Below are 18,835 nucleotides of genomic sequence, written 5' to 3' on the forward strand. Positions count from 1 at the left end.
ACTTCTCTTTTTTCCCCTTTTACTTCATGCCTATGTTAACCTACATTCAAGTGAGGTCAAGAAATAGTCACTGTATTAGGAAAGAACAAAGTATTTTTCTAAGATTTCAAAACCACCTAGCATACAAGTGATAACAATGATATAAGAAAGTAAGCAGAGTTTAGAGATGGTTAACGGTAAAATAATCAACATCTTGCAAACATACCATCTTGCAATACTTTTTTTCTCTACACTGAAGTCCAATTTTATCAGCACTGAAAAGGACACAGAAGGACGTGGTCACATCTTTTCATGGCGCTATAATATTATGTTACAACTGACCAATGAAATATGAGTTAGAGCACATCAAATGATCAACAAAGTGCATTCAGAACAAACACCATTCGTTCTTATTCCTTGCATGACAGTCCTACATCAGGAGGGATACAGAATAATAGAGATTGTAGCACGAGGAGATAGCCTGATGACATCATGCCACTTTCAGTCTGGGAAACAAAGGTTGTTCTAAACATGAAGGGGTCGATGTCTGATGCTGGCCCCCCTGAGAGCCATGGCACTGAAATGCAGTACCCAGACAGAAGAGTCGAACCATCTAATGCTCTGCTCTTCCCAGCAGATATGGCAAACATTTTTAGTAATGCATTTTTGGGTCATCTAGACTATTATATTGATGCAATGTTAATTCTCCATTCTCTTCTTTAAATACTTACTATCATAACTGAAAAATATCATAGCTATAATGCATTTTGGAAGAATGTACTTCTCTGTGCCATATAAAACACATTTTTTACATCTTGTGGATGATGATCCTGTAGTCACCACAAATAAATGTCCCAAGGTAATATTCTCTATACTAGAGTCTTCAAGATTGTGTCCCATATTACAGAGGGTCCCTTGGTCCATATTCCCACCAGTTATACTTGCATATGGCGCAACCTCAACAGAGGTTTTAGTAGTGGGAAAATTCCCCCACAGCTTGATGCAGTTCAACCCCAGCCCTGGGCCTCTCCTACCCTGCACAGTTACACCTGATCGAACTTCTCAAATTAGTAAGGCCTTCATATAAAGATGAACCAGATGGGCTAGAGCAGGAAAGACCTGAAACTCTGTAAGGCAATGGGGCCCAGGATCAGAGAGGTCTAATGGGGTCTTCTGTTTGACCAGCTTGTCTTCTGTCCTACTGCCCACTACAGCTTAGTTCTCACACTAATCCAACAGACCTGAACCTCTTGATTGAGGACTTCAGTAACACCTGAATATGCAAATCACTGGAACTAAACCCTACAGGACAGTAGGTAACCAGGAATGGAGTGGACACCCACGGTATAAGTCTTCAACAAAGTCCTTTTAGAAAATGGAAAAATCATATAAGGTAGAGTATATGGTGGCAGTAGGAAGTGTTTCAAGAGACATATATGATACTGTGCTCTAGTGTTATTCAAAGCATTTAAAAAAGGAGACATATTGGTGTTTTTTAGGGTTTAAACGATCACCCTATTGGAATGTGTTCAAATGCAATGATAAGCATCAAAGGAGGTTCTCAGTACTAGCCAATGAGAATGTTACTTTATGTGTAAATATAGACATCAACTTCAATAGAGACACCACCCTTTAAGCTATTAAATTGTAGAGGAAGTAGACTTATGGTACTGAGGAATGATTGGAATGAACATTTTCAGTGGACAAACTTTAATCTGTTTATGTTAATTTGAATAATAATAAGCAGTATAAAAAATAATAAAGACTTTTAAAGCATGGTCACAAAGTGATTTACAGAAGGACAGAATAGGAATAATATGAAACTGAAAAATATTAACAGAACAATAGGGCTAAAATGAAATGAATACATTAAGATAAAAATTGAAAATTAAATATAAAAATAGGTAAATTGAATAAATTGGGATACAAGTAAAATTAAAATGTTAGAAAATAAGGTTAATGTTAATTATAGGCTAATCTAAACAAATAACCCTCTTCTTAAACGTCCCTAGATCGTCAAAATCCCTCAAGTCAATTGGTGACGTTCATATCTTAGGGATATAGAAAGAAAAGGCCGATAACGACAAGCGATTATCTGCACTTTTCCTAATTATTCACTAGATGGCGAACTAGTGTCTCCAATAGGTACCTAGGTTTCATATTTGCTTGGGCTGAGTAAAATAAATGTTTGGTTTCCTTGAGATCCCCCTAGCGGCGTCGCCACAGCGTACGCGAGGTTAAGAGCCAGTGTTCGGATTGGAGCGTTGAGCGGCTGGACGGCGGCCGCCAGTTCCTGCAGCTTTCCGGGAGCGTAGTCTACCTCTTTGCATCAGCAACGCGCACTCCCCGTTTCTCTCCATCTCGACGCGTGGTAATCTCCGCCCGGCTCCGTTTTTCCGAGTAAATTTTGAGAAAAAGACAAAAAAGAGCCACAGCAGAGTTGTTTAGGTAAGTATATATATTTTTATGTATGGGTGTCTTATTGGGGTGTGAGATCAATTGTGTCCGATAACCAGGCATAAAAGGGTGCGGATGTTTTTATTTTGTCTTGTCCTCATGTTACTCTATCTGAACGAACTAAAGGAAATGTAGGTATTGGTATAAATAGCTTTATATCTCTCAGTTAAGAAAGACAAGGTTTGTCTGCGTGAGCGTAGTATTTAGTTTATTAATGCGAATTTCTTTAAAGGCTGACGTTTGATTTATCTGACTGTTAAGTTAAATAAAAGATGCGTTCGTTTGGTTTTGGTAGACGTTCAGGCAAAATGTTTGTGTGTGTGGTTTTTTTATTTTGGTTGTGTCTTTTTTTTTAGTTGAAAGGGACTATTGTCTTAGAATATGGCCATAAGAATATGGCCTGTAATTTTGGTTTTAACAAAACGAATTTCACATATACCGTTTTCCATATCTACTTCTGCAGGCTGGTGAAAAGTAAGATAATTCGATAAAGATGGTTAAACTTGGGAGTAATCTACACGACAAAGGAGCTAAACCAGTGAGCGTCGAGGACGGATTTCAAAACGTTCCTCTCATCACGCCCTTGGACGTCAGTAATCTTCAGTACCAAGCGCCAGACAAGGTAAGATGCACCTCTGGTCTTACGCCGTTCGTCAAACCTTACATAACCCTGTCACCAGACGTAGATCAGGTCAGACTAATATAGCCTTCGCCTTATGTCTCCCAGTAGGATGTTATTTAAATTAGTCGAAGTCAATCTTTAAGACCAAAAAGTATAATTAGGTTAACCCTTAATTATTAGGTGTACTGTCACATCTTGGCTATGTTCTTTTGGTAATCTAAATCTGTTGTTTGCATGATTTCAAGAATAAAAATAGCTTTATATTCACATATTTTTCAGTGTAGGAGCTATTAAATCTGCAAGGGAGGTATGCTGGATTTTTCACATGTCCACACTGATATTTGTGGCTGTTTGTTGACATTTACCATTTACTGTGTGTTCAGATCTCTACGCTCTTCTCCTCATTGAGGCAAACACCCAGGTCATCTGTCAGTGTTGAGATTTAAAAACAGTCACATAGAGCTACACACGTGAAGACAGTGTGACATTTATACCAAGTGATGTTTCAGTTCTCATTAGGATTCTGCTGAGGGAAGCACAATCATAACGTGCACCTGCTAACTGAAGTGGCCCGTTACGCTCTCTCTCTCTCTCCAGGCTCATGTAGTCATAATAAAGCATTGTGTTACATCTGATTGGACACCACAGGCAGCACCCTGACCTCTCTCCAACCTCAAGCCAGCCACCAAACTTCCACCCCCACTCCCATCCACAATTTCTCATGGGACGGTCATAGTCCTCCGGGAGCCTGATGCTTTACTGGCCTGCATGACATAGAGAGAAAGCCATTTTGTCTCGGATGCCTCATGGAGGCTGCAGCGTCTGTTTGGTGCCAGCTCAGGAGCGAAGAAGATGTGTTGGATTATTAACACTTCTCCGTGTGCCGCCGAGACACTCTCCTCTCTATTCTAAAAGCTGTTGAGTAGCAGTTCTCACAGAATAGGAATGAAGGAAGCACTGCCATCTGAGCTATTTATCCCTTTGTGCAGTATAATTTTTTTTCTGGTCTGTCTAAATCTGGGTGGCTGTTTTGACAAAATGCAATATGCACAGTAAGACTGAAACATTTTCCCTAGCCCACCATATTTTTTAGAGCGAGAGATTGTAATTATTGAAATGGGTGTTTGACCTGGATTTAAGCAGCACACAATCCTCAATGACAAGTGCTATGGGATTTAAAATGTGAATTGTAGTGAACATGCTATTTTCAGGGCCTTTACAGAGACCACTCTCAAGGCTATGTCTCATTAGCTTTGGTAGATATCTTTAAGTTGTTTTGGCCAGTAACACCTTCTGAAGGCCAGTAAGACCACCATATGTGTGGGAGCATTTATGCAGTCAGGCGTGGTTAGTCTTTATATGCTTCTGCAAAGACGAATGTGTAGATTAAAAGGAACCTTTCCCTTTTTGGTGTGCGGAAGCATGACTAAGTGCTAACATTTCATTTGTGAGAACAAACAGACAGCCTGCAGTTAATATAATGGAAGTACTTAGCATTAGAGTCATGATTGGTTTTATACGTGTGACTAAAGGCAATTTAGGAGAAATATAATCAGACATTATTCACCAAGGCAACTAGATTTCCCGAACACCCACTGACCAGGGTCTTGCTTCCCAAACCCACTGTAGCACAACCATCATTATGGAGCATGGAGTGTGCAGTGGGACTTATTGGAAACACCTCTGTGAATAATCTAAAATGAATTTGTAATGCTACAGGGGTCTTAGGAAATTATTTTGTATGAGGAACTGGACAGGCAGTGCTCACTAACCCAGCAGTGTGATCAGGGATAAGATTGACCATGTCTGCTACTGTGGACTGCTGTTTACAGAAATCATACTTAGGTGGAGAACCAACACAGAACCACTTGCATTTGATATAATTAAATCTGGGGCTTTTATGGAGGAAGAACAGATCAGCTCCCCATAATAATCATTAGTCATGTAGAAAATCAGTAACCAATATGAGTGAAGTGGCTTGCATATAGTAATCAGATGGCCATGAGTCATGACACCAAATGATGTAGACGTTGCCATGGCAGCTGCAATGAACACACTTGAAAATATGCTTAGGGGAAAAACCTAAAGGTCCAATAATAATCATTTAATGATATGCTTTAAGCATAAGCAAGTTTTATCAAAATTAAAGTCTCAGTTGAGGATTTGGATTTTGGAGAGTGAACAAGCTGTCAGAAGCCTTTTTTTTCTTCGACTCATTAGAATGACTCTGTACATACCAGGAGCCTTTTGTACTAGGCTTTTCATAATCCAAAATCTCAAACTTGGTTTAAATCCTCAGTTTAAAACTGAATCACCTCAACATGACCACATTCATCAGCTGCAAACCATCTGCAGATCACAAGCAGATAATTTGTCATCATCTCATTCCTATTCTGTCATCTCCTAATCACACAGAACAATTGGTTTGAGCCAATTGCCTGTGCTGTGGGCACAGTTGAGGAGGTGAGTCCAGTCAGTCCACAAATAGTGTCTGAAATCTGGCATTATCAAAAAACTCAAATCAGTGACGAGAAAATGACACCATATAACTTTGCCTAAAGGCTTAGGTTGTATGCTGTGCAGGTGAGAAAACAGGAGCATGAGGCTAATGATAACGGGACGGCCTTAAAGGGCACAGGATCACAGGCAGGAGAAAATGAAGGCAGATAAGATGGTAATGCTGGAGGAAAATGAAATGTCAGAGTAATTGGAAAGGGGACAGACAAGTGGTAATCGCGGGATTCATGGCAAGTGTCTGAGACTCGTCCTGCGGTGTCTGGGACATTAGATGACATCAAGACTGCTTGGAAGTTAAGTGGGGAAACTCGAGGTCTATGGTGAGCTGTAGTCTTGCAGAGGTATTATTCATCCACTGATTATCAGACACTTGGGTTCTGATACGACAGAGATTCAAGTCTAAAATGAGCTGATAGTTTGATTATGGAGTGTCTTAAGTGGAGGACTCATGTGCAGGTACTCTGCTTTGACGGTGACTCAGTGTTCCCATGAGCTCAGCCACAGGGATGGTCTTAAGATGCTTCAACTCAAGCAGGTTAAGAGGTGCCTTCAGTCGAGGTCAAACCTTCTTCACATAGCCCCTCAACAGACACTTAGAATTAAAAAATAAAGGAACTGTTGAGAGCGTCTCTATCTCAACTCAGTGTCTCTTATGGTCAGATAAACAGGATCACATTTATTGAAAGAGGTGGTCAATAAAATTGACCAGTACTCTGGCCCATCTCATGGCACAGATATCCAAGATATTGTTTGTGTGCATACAAGCGATGTTTACCAGCTGTTTGCGCAGGTGGTGGTGAAGACGCGATCCGAATACCAGACGGAGCAAAAGAACAAGGCCAAGCTGCCCAAGGTGGAGGAGTTCACCATCAGCTTCACCGACAGCGCATCGGAGAGACTGAAGGTACAGCTCAGCTCTCCTGCCACAAACACAATGAGAAACAATAACGGTTGCTAAGGAAGTACAGTATTGTTCATGGCTGAATGTGGAGATCTCTGTGGGTTTTCTAAAAACACCTTGGAGCCTACTTATCTTGGGTGGCTGTTCATGGTAGCACAACTCTTCAGGCTTCTTAATTCTAAATTCAAGAATTTACATGGAGAGATTTATCATGGAGGGATTCAGTTACTTGCTCAATATTACTAACATCTTCACTGATTATTTTTGTGGGTGGAAACTGAAATCCAAGGGATGTTTGTATTCCTGATGGCTTTTTCACATGATTTAAGTACAAAGTTAAAATATGCTTCTTTAATCTCATTCTCCATATGTTACTGAGTTGGGATATACACCTAGGTCCATAATCAAGGTTTATACAGTCTCTTTTTAATCTGTCTTTGATCCTTCAAACATCCTGGCTTGAGATATCTAAAGATGTTTTGAGGCAGGACTGTCCAGTGTACATGCCAGAAAGATATTTTCAGCATAGATCTTCAGGGTTTAATTAATTCAGAGTTTATGAGCAGAGGACTTCAGTCGGAAGTTTTGCCTTGGCAGTGAAGGTCACCGGAGGAGCTGATGGAGGAAAAGGACGAATTATAAATTCAGCACAAATGCACAGCTCCCAGTCTGTCTAAGAGGGTCTATGACCGCAAGGCAGAATGAAGCTCCCTGGCATGGAGCTCACGTGACTCCCACATCCCCACAAACCCCCACCCACCACAGGTTCCCACTGCAAACAAACAAAGACAGCGTGACCTCGAAAATCTCCAGCGTATTCTCAGCAGAGCTCAGCACTCACCAGGGAGGTTCCAACCGAGGCCTTGTCTTGGTTTTTTTTGTTTTTTTCTTAGCTTGGTGTCGAGCGAGTCAGGCTGCATTCGAGCCACAGGGCTGTAGCTGTTCAGAGGGGCTCTTCATAGGGATGTCTGCTGTAAGGACCACGGTGCGGGAGGACCCAGCTAATCGCTCGGCTCTGATGTCTGCTGTCTCCCGCTGGGGGGCCATATTCCCCATTGTTGCTCCACAAGCACTGGAAGGAGGAACGTTCCCCTTCATTAAATGTTCAAAACAAAGAACAGTAAAAGTCTCTTGGTAGCTAATGTAGCCAAGTGGAACATATTAACATATCATGTTAAAATAAGTGGGGAATTAAGACTGCTTAATTGAGAAGGGAGAGATAGCACCTTCAGTGAGAGCATGTGTTGGCCAAAATGTGTTGAGGGGGGTTGGTTGTGGAAGACGCGGTCATGGAAATGGCCATATGATATGTACAGTTGATCAGCACCTCCCACTCTTTACTGCGATGAACTAATATCTGATCTAAACTGTTTGAGAGAGCCTTGGCGAGGCATAATAGCATAGAATTAAACTTTTTATGCACTAAAATGGACATACTTCTTTTGAACCTCTATCTCATATTGGCTATGATATTTATAGCTGTGGCCAATGTAATTTAAGAAAAGTGTGTTTGAAAATGTCAGTGACCCTATTCACAGTGTGCTGCTTATCTGGACCTTGAAAATAGACTTCATGGCATTTATGTCAAAGGGAGATACATAAAGAATAATGTTTCTGCTCTACTTATCTGTTTGTGAAACACTTAGTTAAAGTTCTCTATTTAAATATTTAGAAACTATTATTTAATATTTATTTAATAAATGAAAATCTCCCTGTAAAAGAAGATGATACATGTGGACACACACATCCACAGCGTGCTTTAACTTTTCTATTGTCCTATACTATTGCAACATACTTCCTTAGGTCCTTAGGTCAGTGCAGTGCTGTAAACCAGTTAATAGTCCAGCTTGAAAATAATACATGTAGCTAATGAATAGCTTCAAGGCATGTGTCACCTCTTCCACACATACACGCCCACACACCCCCACACCACACAATCTTGTGTGCATTGTGGAATAAATAACTGGTTAATCCCAATACATAGTCCCACAATCCCCAGCTCAGACATGCATCTCCGGAGCTGAATGGACGAATATCTTGCAGACAGCAAACCAGAGATAGATAGATAGATAGAGAGAGAGAGAGAGAGAGAGAGAGAGAGAGAGAGAGAGAGAGAGAGAGAGAGAGAGAGAAAGAAAGAAAGAAAGAAAGAAATGGGGGGGGGGGGGGACAGAGGGTACTGAGCCGGGACTGCAATCTCCGGGAGAGGCCAGCAGAATGAGAATGAACCAGAGAAGATCGGTGGGAGGTAGACCATCTCAGTAGGGGAGCACTGAGCTCCTAACACACAGCCTAGACCTCAAGGCTCTTATTTAGTCTACCATTTTATCTGCCCTTAAGAGAAAACAAGGGAGGGGTAGATTGAGAGAGTGTGTGAGAGAGGGGGAGAGAGAGAGAGAGAGAGCCACTGAGAAGGGGAGAAAGAAAGAGGGGAAGGGAGAGAGACAGAAAGAGGAGGGCAGGAGGAGAGAGAGAGAGAAAAGATGAAAAAAATGCTTTTGGCATCGTGGCATGCTTTGGGAGTAAAGCCTGAGCCAATCAAATGGTGAAAAAGTCACTAGCAACCTGCAGCAAGGCTTTGTGAGGTCACCGCAGAGAGTGGATACATTTTTTCAGCGTGTGTGTCCTCTGTACTGTAGGTTGCATTACAGATGGTGCTCTGACAATCCTGTACTGTCCTGTTCTTGGCAGTTGCATTAGCAATTATTTACGGTAGGTTTTGCTCATAGTCATAAGGTCCTCTCAGTGGTAAAATAGCCTAAGGTGAATTTCCTTCACGTTTCTGTTAAAAGCAGGCTTTTGTAAAATTTCTAAAGGTCTAAACACAAAATCAAATGTCAGTTATAATTTACCTTGTGCCACGAACCTATTACATGATTATAAGACTTTTTACTCTAGAGCTCGCGCTTTCTGTGTAATTTCACTGGAAGATGAGGGAGGGAAGGAAGTGGAGAGAGAGAGAGAGAGAGAGAGAGAGAGAGAAAGAGAGAGAGAGAGAGAGAGAGAGAGAGAGAGAGAGAGAAACAAACAAACAAACAAACAAACAAACAAGTAAAAAAAACAACACTTGTTATGATCCTCCATAGACCACTCATTAAGCCAGTCAGAAGTTAGTAAGCATCTTAGCCTGCTATCTTTAGCACACTATAACTTTATGTCGCTGGCATAAAGAGACTGGCCGTCACAACGGCACTTTGAAACCAGCTCACAATTCTCGCCCGCTTGAGGAGACAATCTACTTTCGTTTTGCCTCGTCAACCCTTTCTCCTCAGTCACGCGTAATTTGTGACCGGCCAGTTGCCCAACCCTAGAAGAGTAGCCAATCGTTTCGGTGAGCCTGCAGACACAGACAGTCGCCTACTCTCCAAGCAACTGTTCTGCCGTGGCTCACCGCAGTACTGCTCAATAGCGGATACCATCTCCTTCAAACGCTGCCCATTGATTGGTTTTGACAAATCGTTCATTTGGTGGGAAAACGTCGTGTTGTCAGTGTCTGACCCCCGGAGCTACAGATTCTTGCTGCAGTAGTGATTGATCTTGGCGAATGATTGTGATTATACCTCACGTGCACAGACTGGATGTGTTCTGTCAGTGGAGCTTAATAACACCAGGCAGCTTGAATGCAATGAACTATACAAATGTAAAGTAACGACTTAGAGTACCCAAAGCAAGACAGATCCCTCAATCAGTTTTACTCCTAAATAAGGGGCAAGTGCAAATAAAGGCTAAATAGGAAATATATGCAATATGTAAATTAGGGATTTGTGGGTTTGTGTGTGTGAGTGTGTTTGTACTATTGGTCAGTGTCACCTGTATGAAAGATCTTGCATAACTAACTGTAAGCTATTGGTAGATTTGTTATGTTCTTTTTTGGTTTGTATTATTATACTGTGTGATTTGTATTATTTTGTGCTGAATTAGAGTTGCCTGGATGTAAGACAATTTTCAGAAAATACTAAAAATGTACAAGGTATGGAGTTTATGGAGTTCCTCTCAGTAGACTGAAGATGAAGTGGAAATTCATATGTGAAATCAGGATTTTTAGATGACCTGGTATGTTGGTAGAATAAACTGACTCATAGTTCCTGACCCTCAGCTTCTAATAACTCTTCATGCACCTGCCAAAGTACCAGACAGAGGCAAGGTGAGCAGTGCAGACTGATTACAGTATTATTGCTGTTCAGAGGGTGGTTTTAACTATTGTGATAATCATTACTAGACTCCGCTGTGCTGTTATCAGCTACCATTAGCCACGAGCCACCCCTCACAGTGATTAAGCGCGATATTGCATATTGCCACATAACTTCACTATTATGTTACCATGACCTGGAGAAATCATTAGATTTGTGGCAAAGGTTTGACCACTTTACGGGAATTATTTGTCACGTTGAAAAGGAACAGCGTATTTGAGCTGCCATGGGGGACGGGACGTTTTCTGCGTGCCGTGTCGGAGATGATTAATGAGGCCAGATGGCTTCTCCTCTGTTTGAACGCAGATTAATCTCACCTTCTCACCATCAGCGGAGAACCACTGCAGCCTTTTTGTGCCTCCTGCCTTCAAGAAAGAAATTTCACCCCCCTCATTGGCACCAAAAAGGCATGCTGTAAACGGAGCTGTCCCCCACCCCTATGCTTTTTTTTTTTTTTTGTGGCTAGACCTCCGACGCCAATGATAATTGCATCCCTTTGTTCTCTCATATTGTTCTAGGTTGCTAGACTGTTTCGTTCTGTTGCAGACTTGGCCTCACCAAAACGCAGTGATACAGGCCATGGTTTCAAACATTTCTACCACTAATTTATCCCCCATTTAAAGAATGATGTTACCAGTGCTAATCAGCAATGTACTGAACATGGCGTTTACATCCTCGGAAGCACCATCTCACCCTGCAGTCTTTGTTCTAAGCCGTATAACTAAATCTGGAAGCTTGACTGCTCTTCAGTTGACCATGCTCCTCTGTTCCTTGACCTGACAGCTGATCTAAAATCAGCCGGATTTGGTCAGCTAACATGAAGCCAGTTTGCTTACAAAATGGCAAGCCTCGCCTTTTTTTCATTTTTTTGCCATGCTGCACAAGGAAAACAGGAACAAAGAGGACAAGCTGACTCACAGTTATCACATTCATGCTGTAGCCCTCTTGTCTGTCCAGTGTTGGACTGTATTGTCCTCATCTGGGAGCCCTGGGAGCAATTAGAGCGACAGAGCAAGTTTTGCTGTGGCAGCGTCACTCCCACTGTCTCCTACACTTATTTTCTTGGAGTGTATGGTGTTAACAGGGCTAATGGTGAGAATGGCCAGTGGCTCACCTGTGTTGGGGAGACTGCCCTGGAGAGCAGGGGTTTTCTACCACATGGCGCTTTAGCTTGCCTCCCTAGGGAGCAGTACAGTGCTGCGAACCAAAGGGGTGCTCAGAGGAATGTACGCTTCTGCCACTGAGGAACGAAGCGTGTCGGAGTAAAGCTCTTTTTGCAAGGCTCCATGCGCACTCCATGAGTCTGTTCTGAGGTCAGTTTCACTTGAGAAGCTGAGGTTTGCCGGTATGACCTGAATGTATAACACATCATGAGATCTGGCTTTTCTGGCCCTCGATGTCATTTTGGAAAGCAAAGACCAAGGAATCATAATCTGATTTCTCACATCTCCAAAAATAAGGAAAGTTGTTTTTTAATAAGATTTCTGGAATGTTTTAGCTGTTTCCGTAGGTTTCACAGACCAACATTTTCACATGAAGAACACTTTACTCTTAACAGCTTAACATTGAGTCATGGAGTCAGCTCATTAGCCATGCAAATTCTTCTCATTTGCATATCCTCTGAGCCCTGTTAGCAGGCCGCAGTGCTGAGGAGCAGTACAGTGCTTAGCACCTAATCAGTCCTTCCACAGAACAAACACTGTCCCATCAGTGCTGGCCTTGTTTATGTCTGAATGCACGCACCATACACTGTTAGTGTGGATGTTCAGGATTTCTGGATCATTGGATGGAACTTTAACAATTTTTACTGATTTATTTATTTAGGTAATTTTCTCTTGTACACCTTCTGTATCTTCACACCCTCTCAGGCTAATTGGCTTCTATTAGCATACAGTAATTAGAACAGAATTCACAGAGAAGGTGGCACTGTTACTGTCGCCTGTTAGAGACTTTTCACTCATGCCATCATTTGTTTTATGTTCAGTAGAAATGAAACTTCAGCAATTTGGTGGCTTTTGTTTTGGACGGTGGCCCAGGTTTTCCCTGTTAAATGTTATTTGTTGTATATATGAAAATTTTACTATTAAGTTTCTTCCACCCAGTACTCACGAAATGAGGCAACTAAAACTCAGATCTCATGTAGGCTGGGCAGACATTTATTTTTTCTGCTCCCATTTTTCTTTACGAAGGCCAGTAAATTCCTTGTTTGAGAGGTTTGATAACTATAACTCCAGATGTCCTATGGACTCTACAAAGAGCACACTATGGTTTTGTGGTTGCACTCCAAACAAAGTCTTTGGAGGCCTGTTCCCATGACCCTCCTCTCTGGCGTCAAGGTCACATGAAGCCACGCCCCCCCCCCCACTTGCCCACACCCGAGCATCTCTGGTTGCCAAGTTGTCTCATTCACAACACCTAAGAGGCATCTGAACTGTAGGATTATCACTCTAACTCATTTTGTCTTCTTCATTTAATCTTCATTGCTCAGCGATGCAAGTTAGGACATGACAGCAGCAAGAGCCGATTTTCTATAGCGGCATTCGCTGAGCGACAGCAAAAGCTGGAAATTTCGGCTTTGGTGCCCGGCCTGGCTCATAACAGGCTGCTTTTTGGACAGCATCCCTTTCTCCTCTCCAGCTCAGGGATCCATTGATTTATTTATTTATTAGACATAGATATGATTCTCAGCACCATTCAGGCCCCCTGAGGAGAGAGTGATGGATGGAGCACAAAAGCATATGGAAAGTGCTCAGGCTGTGTTTGTGTTGTGTGGGGAGGAGCTGACTGAGTGGTTGCTGCATTCATAGGGGTTTGGAGATGAACTCTTTTAAGAGAGAATCTTAGCCAAGACTTGACCTATATTAAATTAAATAATTTTGCTAATCCAGTTTATAAGAGCAATCATACCAGGCATAAATATGTTGTAGGCTTGATTATAACCGAAACGTTTGTTTTCTTTCCCAGTAATGAATGTGGATATCACACTGAACATTTAAGAATCACAAGATGGGATACAGTGGGGCAATGTTCACAAAGATGTTTTAAAATTAAAAGTGTATAATAATCAATAATAATCAAGGAATGAATAATGAAGGAAAGGCGAAGAGTGGGGGGAGGAGAGAAGGACAATGAGGAACCTGTAATCCGTATTGCTTCCAGTAGACATTTCACTGCGGGTTATACTGTGTATGACTATGTATGTGACAAATAAACCAAACTTGAACTTGAGACATATGTGTTAGTCTATGTCCATCTGTCAGGAAAGGAGTATACACGTTCTATTTATTTATCTATCTATTTATTGATTTATTTTTAATGCACATTTTAATGTTTCAATCTCTAACGGCTCCGATTTTATCAGCATCAGATGAGAAATCAAATTCAAAATGCAAGGCTCGCCACCACAAAACCTGTAAACCTCACCTCAAATCATATCAAGCATTTTTGTGTCTCCTGTCTGACATTGTGGCTGCCTGAATATTTTAAAAACCTTCCGTAGTCCACTTTCCACAACCTGATATCTTGTGGCAATAACTTCTTTAGTTAAATAAAATTTATTTCTAGTGTGTGGAAAGGTTATTTCCAGTGCGTGATGGATGTTACTATTTAAATGCTCATACTAGAGACTGTAGCCAGGAGCAGCTGAGCACCGAAGTGGCTCATATGTTGTTCCTCAATTCCAGCTTTAGACAGTCTGGTGTGTGTTATAACCTGCTTTTGTTGTGGTCCACAGTGAACGACTGTTAAGTATTAACATCCCTGAGTGGTCCAGGAATTGAGTAAATTCCAGCAGATAGTATTTGGTATCAAAAATGCATTCTGTCTCTTTCTCTTCTGGAGTAAAGAGGCTTATACTGTCTCCAAAGTAAGCTGTGTAGGAATCATCATTTCTCAGGAAGCAAATGTCTGGAAGCATTTAGTGTGCAAATGCAGGAAGAGGAGATATGCTTAGATTCATTCCTCAAGAACACAGCAGGTTGAAAGTGAACAGTCAACACCATGCAACTGATGGAGACTCTGCTGTGGTTTATGTGATTCACAAGCAGTATATTGTTGATTCAGGTTGTCAGGTTTGGTTATATGACGAGGGTTGTCAGCAGCAGTACGGAAGGACTGTGAATGCTGCCTGTCATCATCCATCGCACAGCTTAGCGGCATGTCACAAGTTGGCCCAATCAGAGGCAAGGTCATGGCCGTGTTTGATAGCGAGAGGATGGATGGATTACAGATGGATGGATAGATGGATGGATAGATGGAGGAGAAAAAAATGGCTCCTTATTAACTCAGTGTTGGTGCGAAATGGAGATGGGCAGATAAAGACATGAAGCAGACAGCGGGTTTTGATTGATTCCCCTAAACAGCGCATCACCCCCAGACAAGGGCAATATAATGTCCAGTGCTTGGATGGAAACGATTTATAATGTCACTCCTTTCCTCAAAGCCGATGTAACATGGTGTGCTTAAAAATGATGCATCTGCATAAAAACCCCACCCAAACCCAAGGTGAAGAACACTGTATATTCAGGTAAAGTTTTGCCAGATAAGGACAAATCCTTTCTGTGTTTTATAAAAAAGCTTTAAACTTGATATCGTCTTAAATGCATCAAGGCCCACTGGAATCATAAACATTAAACAAAGGTTTCAGTGTATTTGGAGCATATTTAGTATTTTCCCTGTACCTTTCATTTCAAACTCATCATGTTGAAATTATTGGACGGGTATATACTACTGACAAATTACACTGGTACTTATATGTTCAGGTATAGAAACAATGGACATCTTACATGTTGTATAATAGTGTTTGTTCTGCAAGAGGTGGATTCAAGTGCACAATTTTAAAAATACTTTTCACTCTTATAAGAGCACATTCCCCTTCATTTTACCCTATAATTCATTAATGACTCATCTCACTCTGGATAGTTTTAATCCATGTTAAATGAAGCATTGCTTAACTTAGTACAAGAAACAAAAGAAACTACTAAAGCTGGCATACAGCCTTTCATTGCATTAAAGTATTCAAATATGCGAGGGTCATCCGGCTGTCTCGCATTTATTTTTCAACTCATTTGCATAATTATAATTAGTCATTTTCTGATAGTGGAGCTAAAACTTAGAAATTGCCACCCTTTTAGTGCACTAATGCCCCTTGACGAAATAGTCAGTTTTGGTCGAGAAATGGCTCCTGCAAGGCACAGTTTTCTGAAGAGCCTGTAGATTTCTTCTTTGCATCACTTTGTTGTAGCAAATGTGCTCTGACAGATTGGGATATGTCTTGTAAAGGGACTGTGTCTGATGCTGACAGTGATGGAAATAAATTAGAAGTGTGTGCGCGCACGTGTGTGTGTGCTTGTGTGTATGTGCGCGCGCGTGTATGTGTGCGCACGCGCGCATGTCTGTGTGTGTGTGTCAGATGTCCATAGTTTCTTCTGTTATTTTCTCTGTACCCCTCACAAAATTTGCAGTAACTTTTGTTCTCAGGTGAAGATAAATAGTTTTTCATTATTGTTTATTATGAGATTTCTACCAAAATAAAAGTTAATAAATGTGAGAAGTAATTAAAGATATTTATCTTAACATCTTCATCATATTATTGGCTCACAAGGAAAATCCACAAGGTAAAAATACATCACTGAAAAAAGCTTTAGGCAAAAATGTGATGCTTGTCACATGCATTTTTAGGGAAGAGTAAAAACTACATTAAGCATTTGTTTATTATTTTTAAAAAAATAATTGTTCACACATACTGTGAACAGCATAGCCACAACACTTCATTACCCATAATGACAATAACATTCATGAATGTAGTCTGAGATGAGGTGTCCAGTCTGAAACACCCATGACTGTTTTGCTAAGGTTATGTTACATTTTCCATTCACAGGTCACTATCCTTATTGTTCTGGCCTTGGCGTTCCTTGCTTGCATAGTGTTCTTGGTGGTGTATAAGGCCTTTACTTATGACCACACCTGCCCGGATGGCTTTGTGTACAAGGTGAGTACGTGCGCATAAGATTTTGGCTCCTTAGTAGTGGCTTAACTAAATAAAATATATCGCTTAAAAAAAACAAATATCAAAAAAAGTCAACTCATCATTTTCACATCTGTCTTTGTATCTTCTGGATTCAGGCCTAATGGGCACTTGATCAAATTTGGCCCTGTAACTTGGCACAGTCTATTAAAGAATCCACAAAATTGAATTCACCTCAGCAATGTAATTTTATAATATGCCTATAGTGATTTAAGCCATGTTTGCCAAATAGATTCTCTGAAGCAACCTTCTAGGAAATGCTATATTAAACGCATCAAGTTTTAAAGACCACAAACCAGTAATGGTAACTGTAGTGTACTAGCAAAAGATATTATGCATGATTATCTTGCTGGAAGGTTTATAATCCCAAAGTCCTTGAATTCCTTGACTGGAATTAACCTTGGGACCTGCTGCCCTGAGTTTGATGGTGTGGCAAACAAAAAGAAAAAAGAAAAACACTTAAGGTGGAGAGAGTCAGGAGGACCGTTTATTTCCCACATGTTGTGACTTGCTTCTGCCCCACCTTTGACAGCACAAACGTTGCATCCCAGCCTCCTTGGAGGCCTACTATTCGGCCCAGGATGGCAACTCCCGTGGCCGCTTTTACACCGTCATCAGCCACTACAGCATGGCCAAGCAGACCACCTCTCGCTCCGTCTCACCCTGGCTCCCGGCTGCCGGTGCCCAGCATGACGCCAAGCCTCCCAACACTGACAGCCAATGAGGGCACTACTGCTCACCGAATGGGTGTCGCCGGACCTGCCTCCTTTCCACCTGAGTCCCCTGCTGTTCTCCGTTTTTGTCCTCTCCTGCTTTCTCTCTTTTTATTTATATAGATCTTCACATGTATGACGATTTATTTATGACTATTTATTTTTATTGTACAATTCCTGTTTCTTTTGTATTTAATATCAGACAGTTGTTTGTACAAAGGCATGACTTGTCCGAAATGTTTTTCCCACACTGTCTGTGAGTGTCACTGACTCATCTCAAACAACAGCTCTGTAAGCAACCCTTGTAGTTAGGTGACTGTTCAATTCATTGTGAAAGGCATGATGCAAATAAGGGAAACTTCGTCAGTTATTTTGAAACATACAGTTTCTGTGATTTTATGTCAAGATACTTGTAAAACTCATTTTTATGTGGGATATATTAATAACAATAATAACCTAAATATGATATTACCATAGACTGGTGACTGAGTACATGGTAAATGTATGTTATGGTTCCTCCTTTGAGCCCAAATGTAAATAGCTCATGAGCAGAAATAGACCCATTATGTGTATGGCCATAAGACACCTTGTAAGATGATCAATGTTTTTCATTGGATTATCAGTGGCCTTCTGAGCTTTGCATTATGCTTTAGCCAGCAGTCTATCTTCAACCTATAGAGAATAATCCAGGGCCCAGAAAAACCTTGGATGTTGGGATGATTATGGCAGAACCCTTTGCCAAAGCTCAATTTTCTGCCTAGTTTAGTCACAGACCTGCGCCATTACCATTTTTATATCTGTTGTCAGAAAAGATTTTGAACTCGTGCTGTTGTTAGTTGATATGTAGCACAGCCTTGGGTATTTTTGACTGTGTATCCTTTAGGTTTAAACAATAAAAGATATACAAGACATTATGTATGTTTGTGCTAGGTCACTATGTTAAAACAACATAACAGATTATGTGTTTTGTGCATTTTGAATTTAGTATGTTAATTATTAAGATTTTGGCAAGTTGGGGCATTTGCAACAGTGGTAAATATAAAAGAAGCCTGTATTAAATTATGAGAACACAAGATACAATAGTGTGTTCATAATACAAGACCGTGTATTCACAAATTGTGAATCTCAGATTTTCCTGTGCAGTGTTACCAACTAATTTTTAGGGGAAGTTGCTACAGGCAGGTCAATTTGTTGATAAAAGCTGCTAAATGGTGTTTTGATGTCATTATGTGATTACATCATTATATAATGATGTAAAACTGGGTTATTACATGGAATACACAATGATGTTACTCCAACTGACTGTCCATCTCAGCAAAAAATATGATTTGAAGTTTGTTAGTTTTGATTTGTTTTTTATTTGCAAAAGTAACATAAAGTGATATAAATATAACACATTTTTATGATCAGATATTTTTATAAACACTACAC

At 40.8% G+C, this 18,835-nt stretch overlaps 1 protein-coding gene across 1 annotated transcript; it reads left to right on the plus strand.

Annotated features, from left to right (window-relative positions):
* The first annotated feature begins 2,237 nt into the window (after positions 1 to 2,237).
* Positions 2,238 to 18,318, plus strand: nsg2 (neuronal vesicle trafficking associated 2). The gene is made up of 5 exons (XM_027026391.2): positions 2,238 to 2,427; positions 2,900 to 3,058; positions 6,366 to 6,479; positions 16,545 to 16,655; positions 17,224 to 18,318. Exons 2-5 carry the CDS (start codon positions 2,930 to 2,932, stop codon positions 17,413 to 17,415), a joined length of 546 nt encoding a protein of 181 aa, XP_026882192.1. The 5' UTR covers positions 2,238 to 2,427; positions 2,900 to 2,929; the 3' UTR covers positions 17,416 to 18,318.
* Positions 18,319 to 18,835: the final 517 nt, after the last annotated feature.

This window comes from Electrophorus electricus, chromosome 6 (assembly GCF_013358815.1).
Source record: "Electrophorus electricus isolate fEleEle1 chromosome 6, fEleEle1.pri, whole genome shotgun sequence".
NCBI lineage: Eukaryota > Metazoa > Chordata > Actinopteri > Gymnotiformes > Gymnotidae > Electrophorus > Electrophorus electricus.

What these genes read in the sequence shown, in the direction of transcription:
- nsg2 (XM_027026391.2), top strand. Translation starts at nt 2,930, where the DNA reads ATGGTTAAACTTGGGAGTAATCTACACGACAAAGGAGCTAAACCAGTG. An exon ending in GCGCATCGGAGAGACTGAAG is followed by an intron (nt 6,480 to 16,544) that starts GTACAGCTCAGC and finishes TTCCATTCACAG; the next exon opens with GTCACTATCCTTATTGTTCT. An exon ending in CGGATGGCTTTGTGTACAAG is followed by an intron (nt 16,656 to 17,223) that starts GTGAGTACGTGC and finishes CACCTTTGACAG; the next exon opens with CACAAACGTTGCATCCCAGC.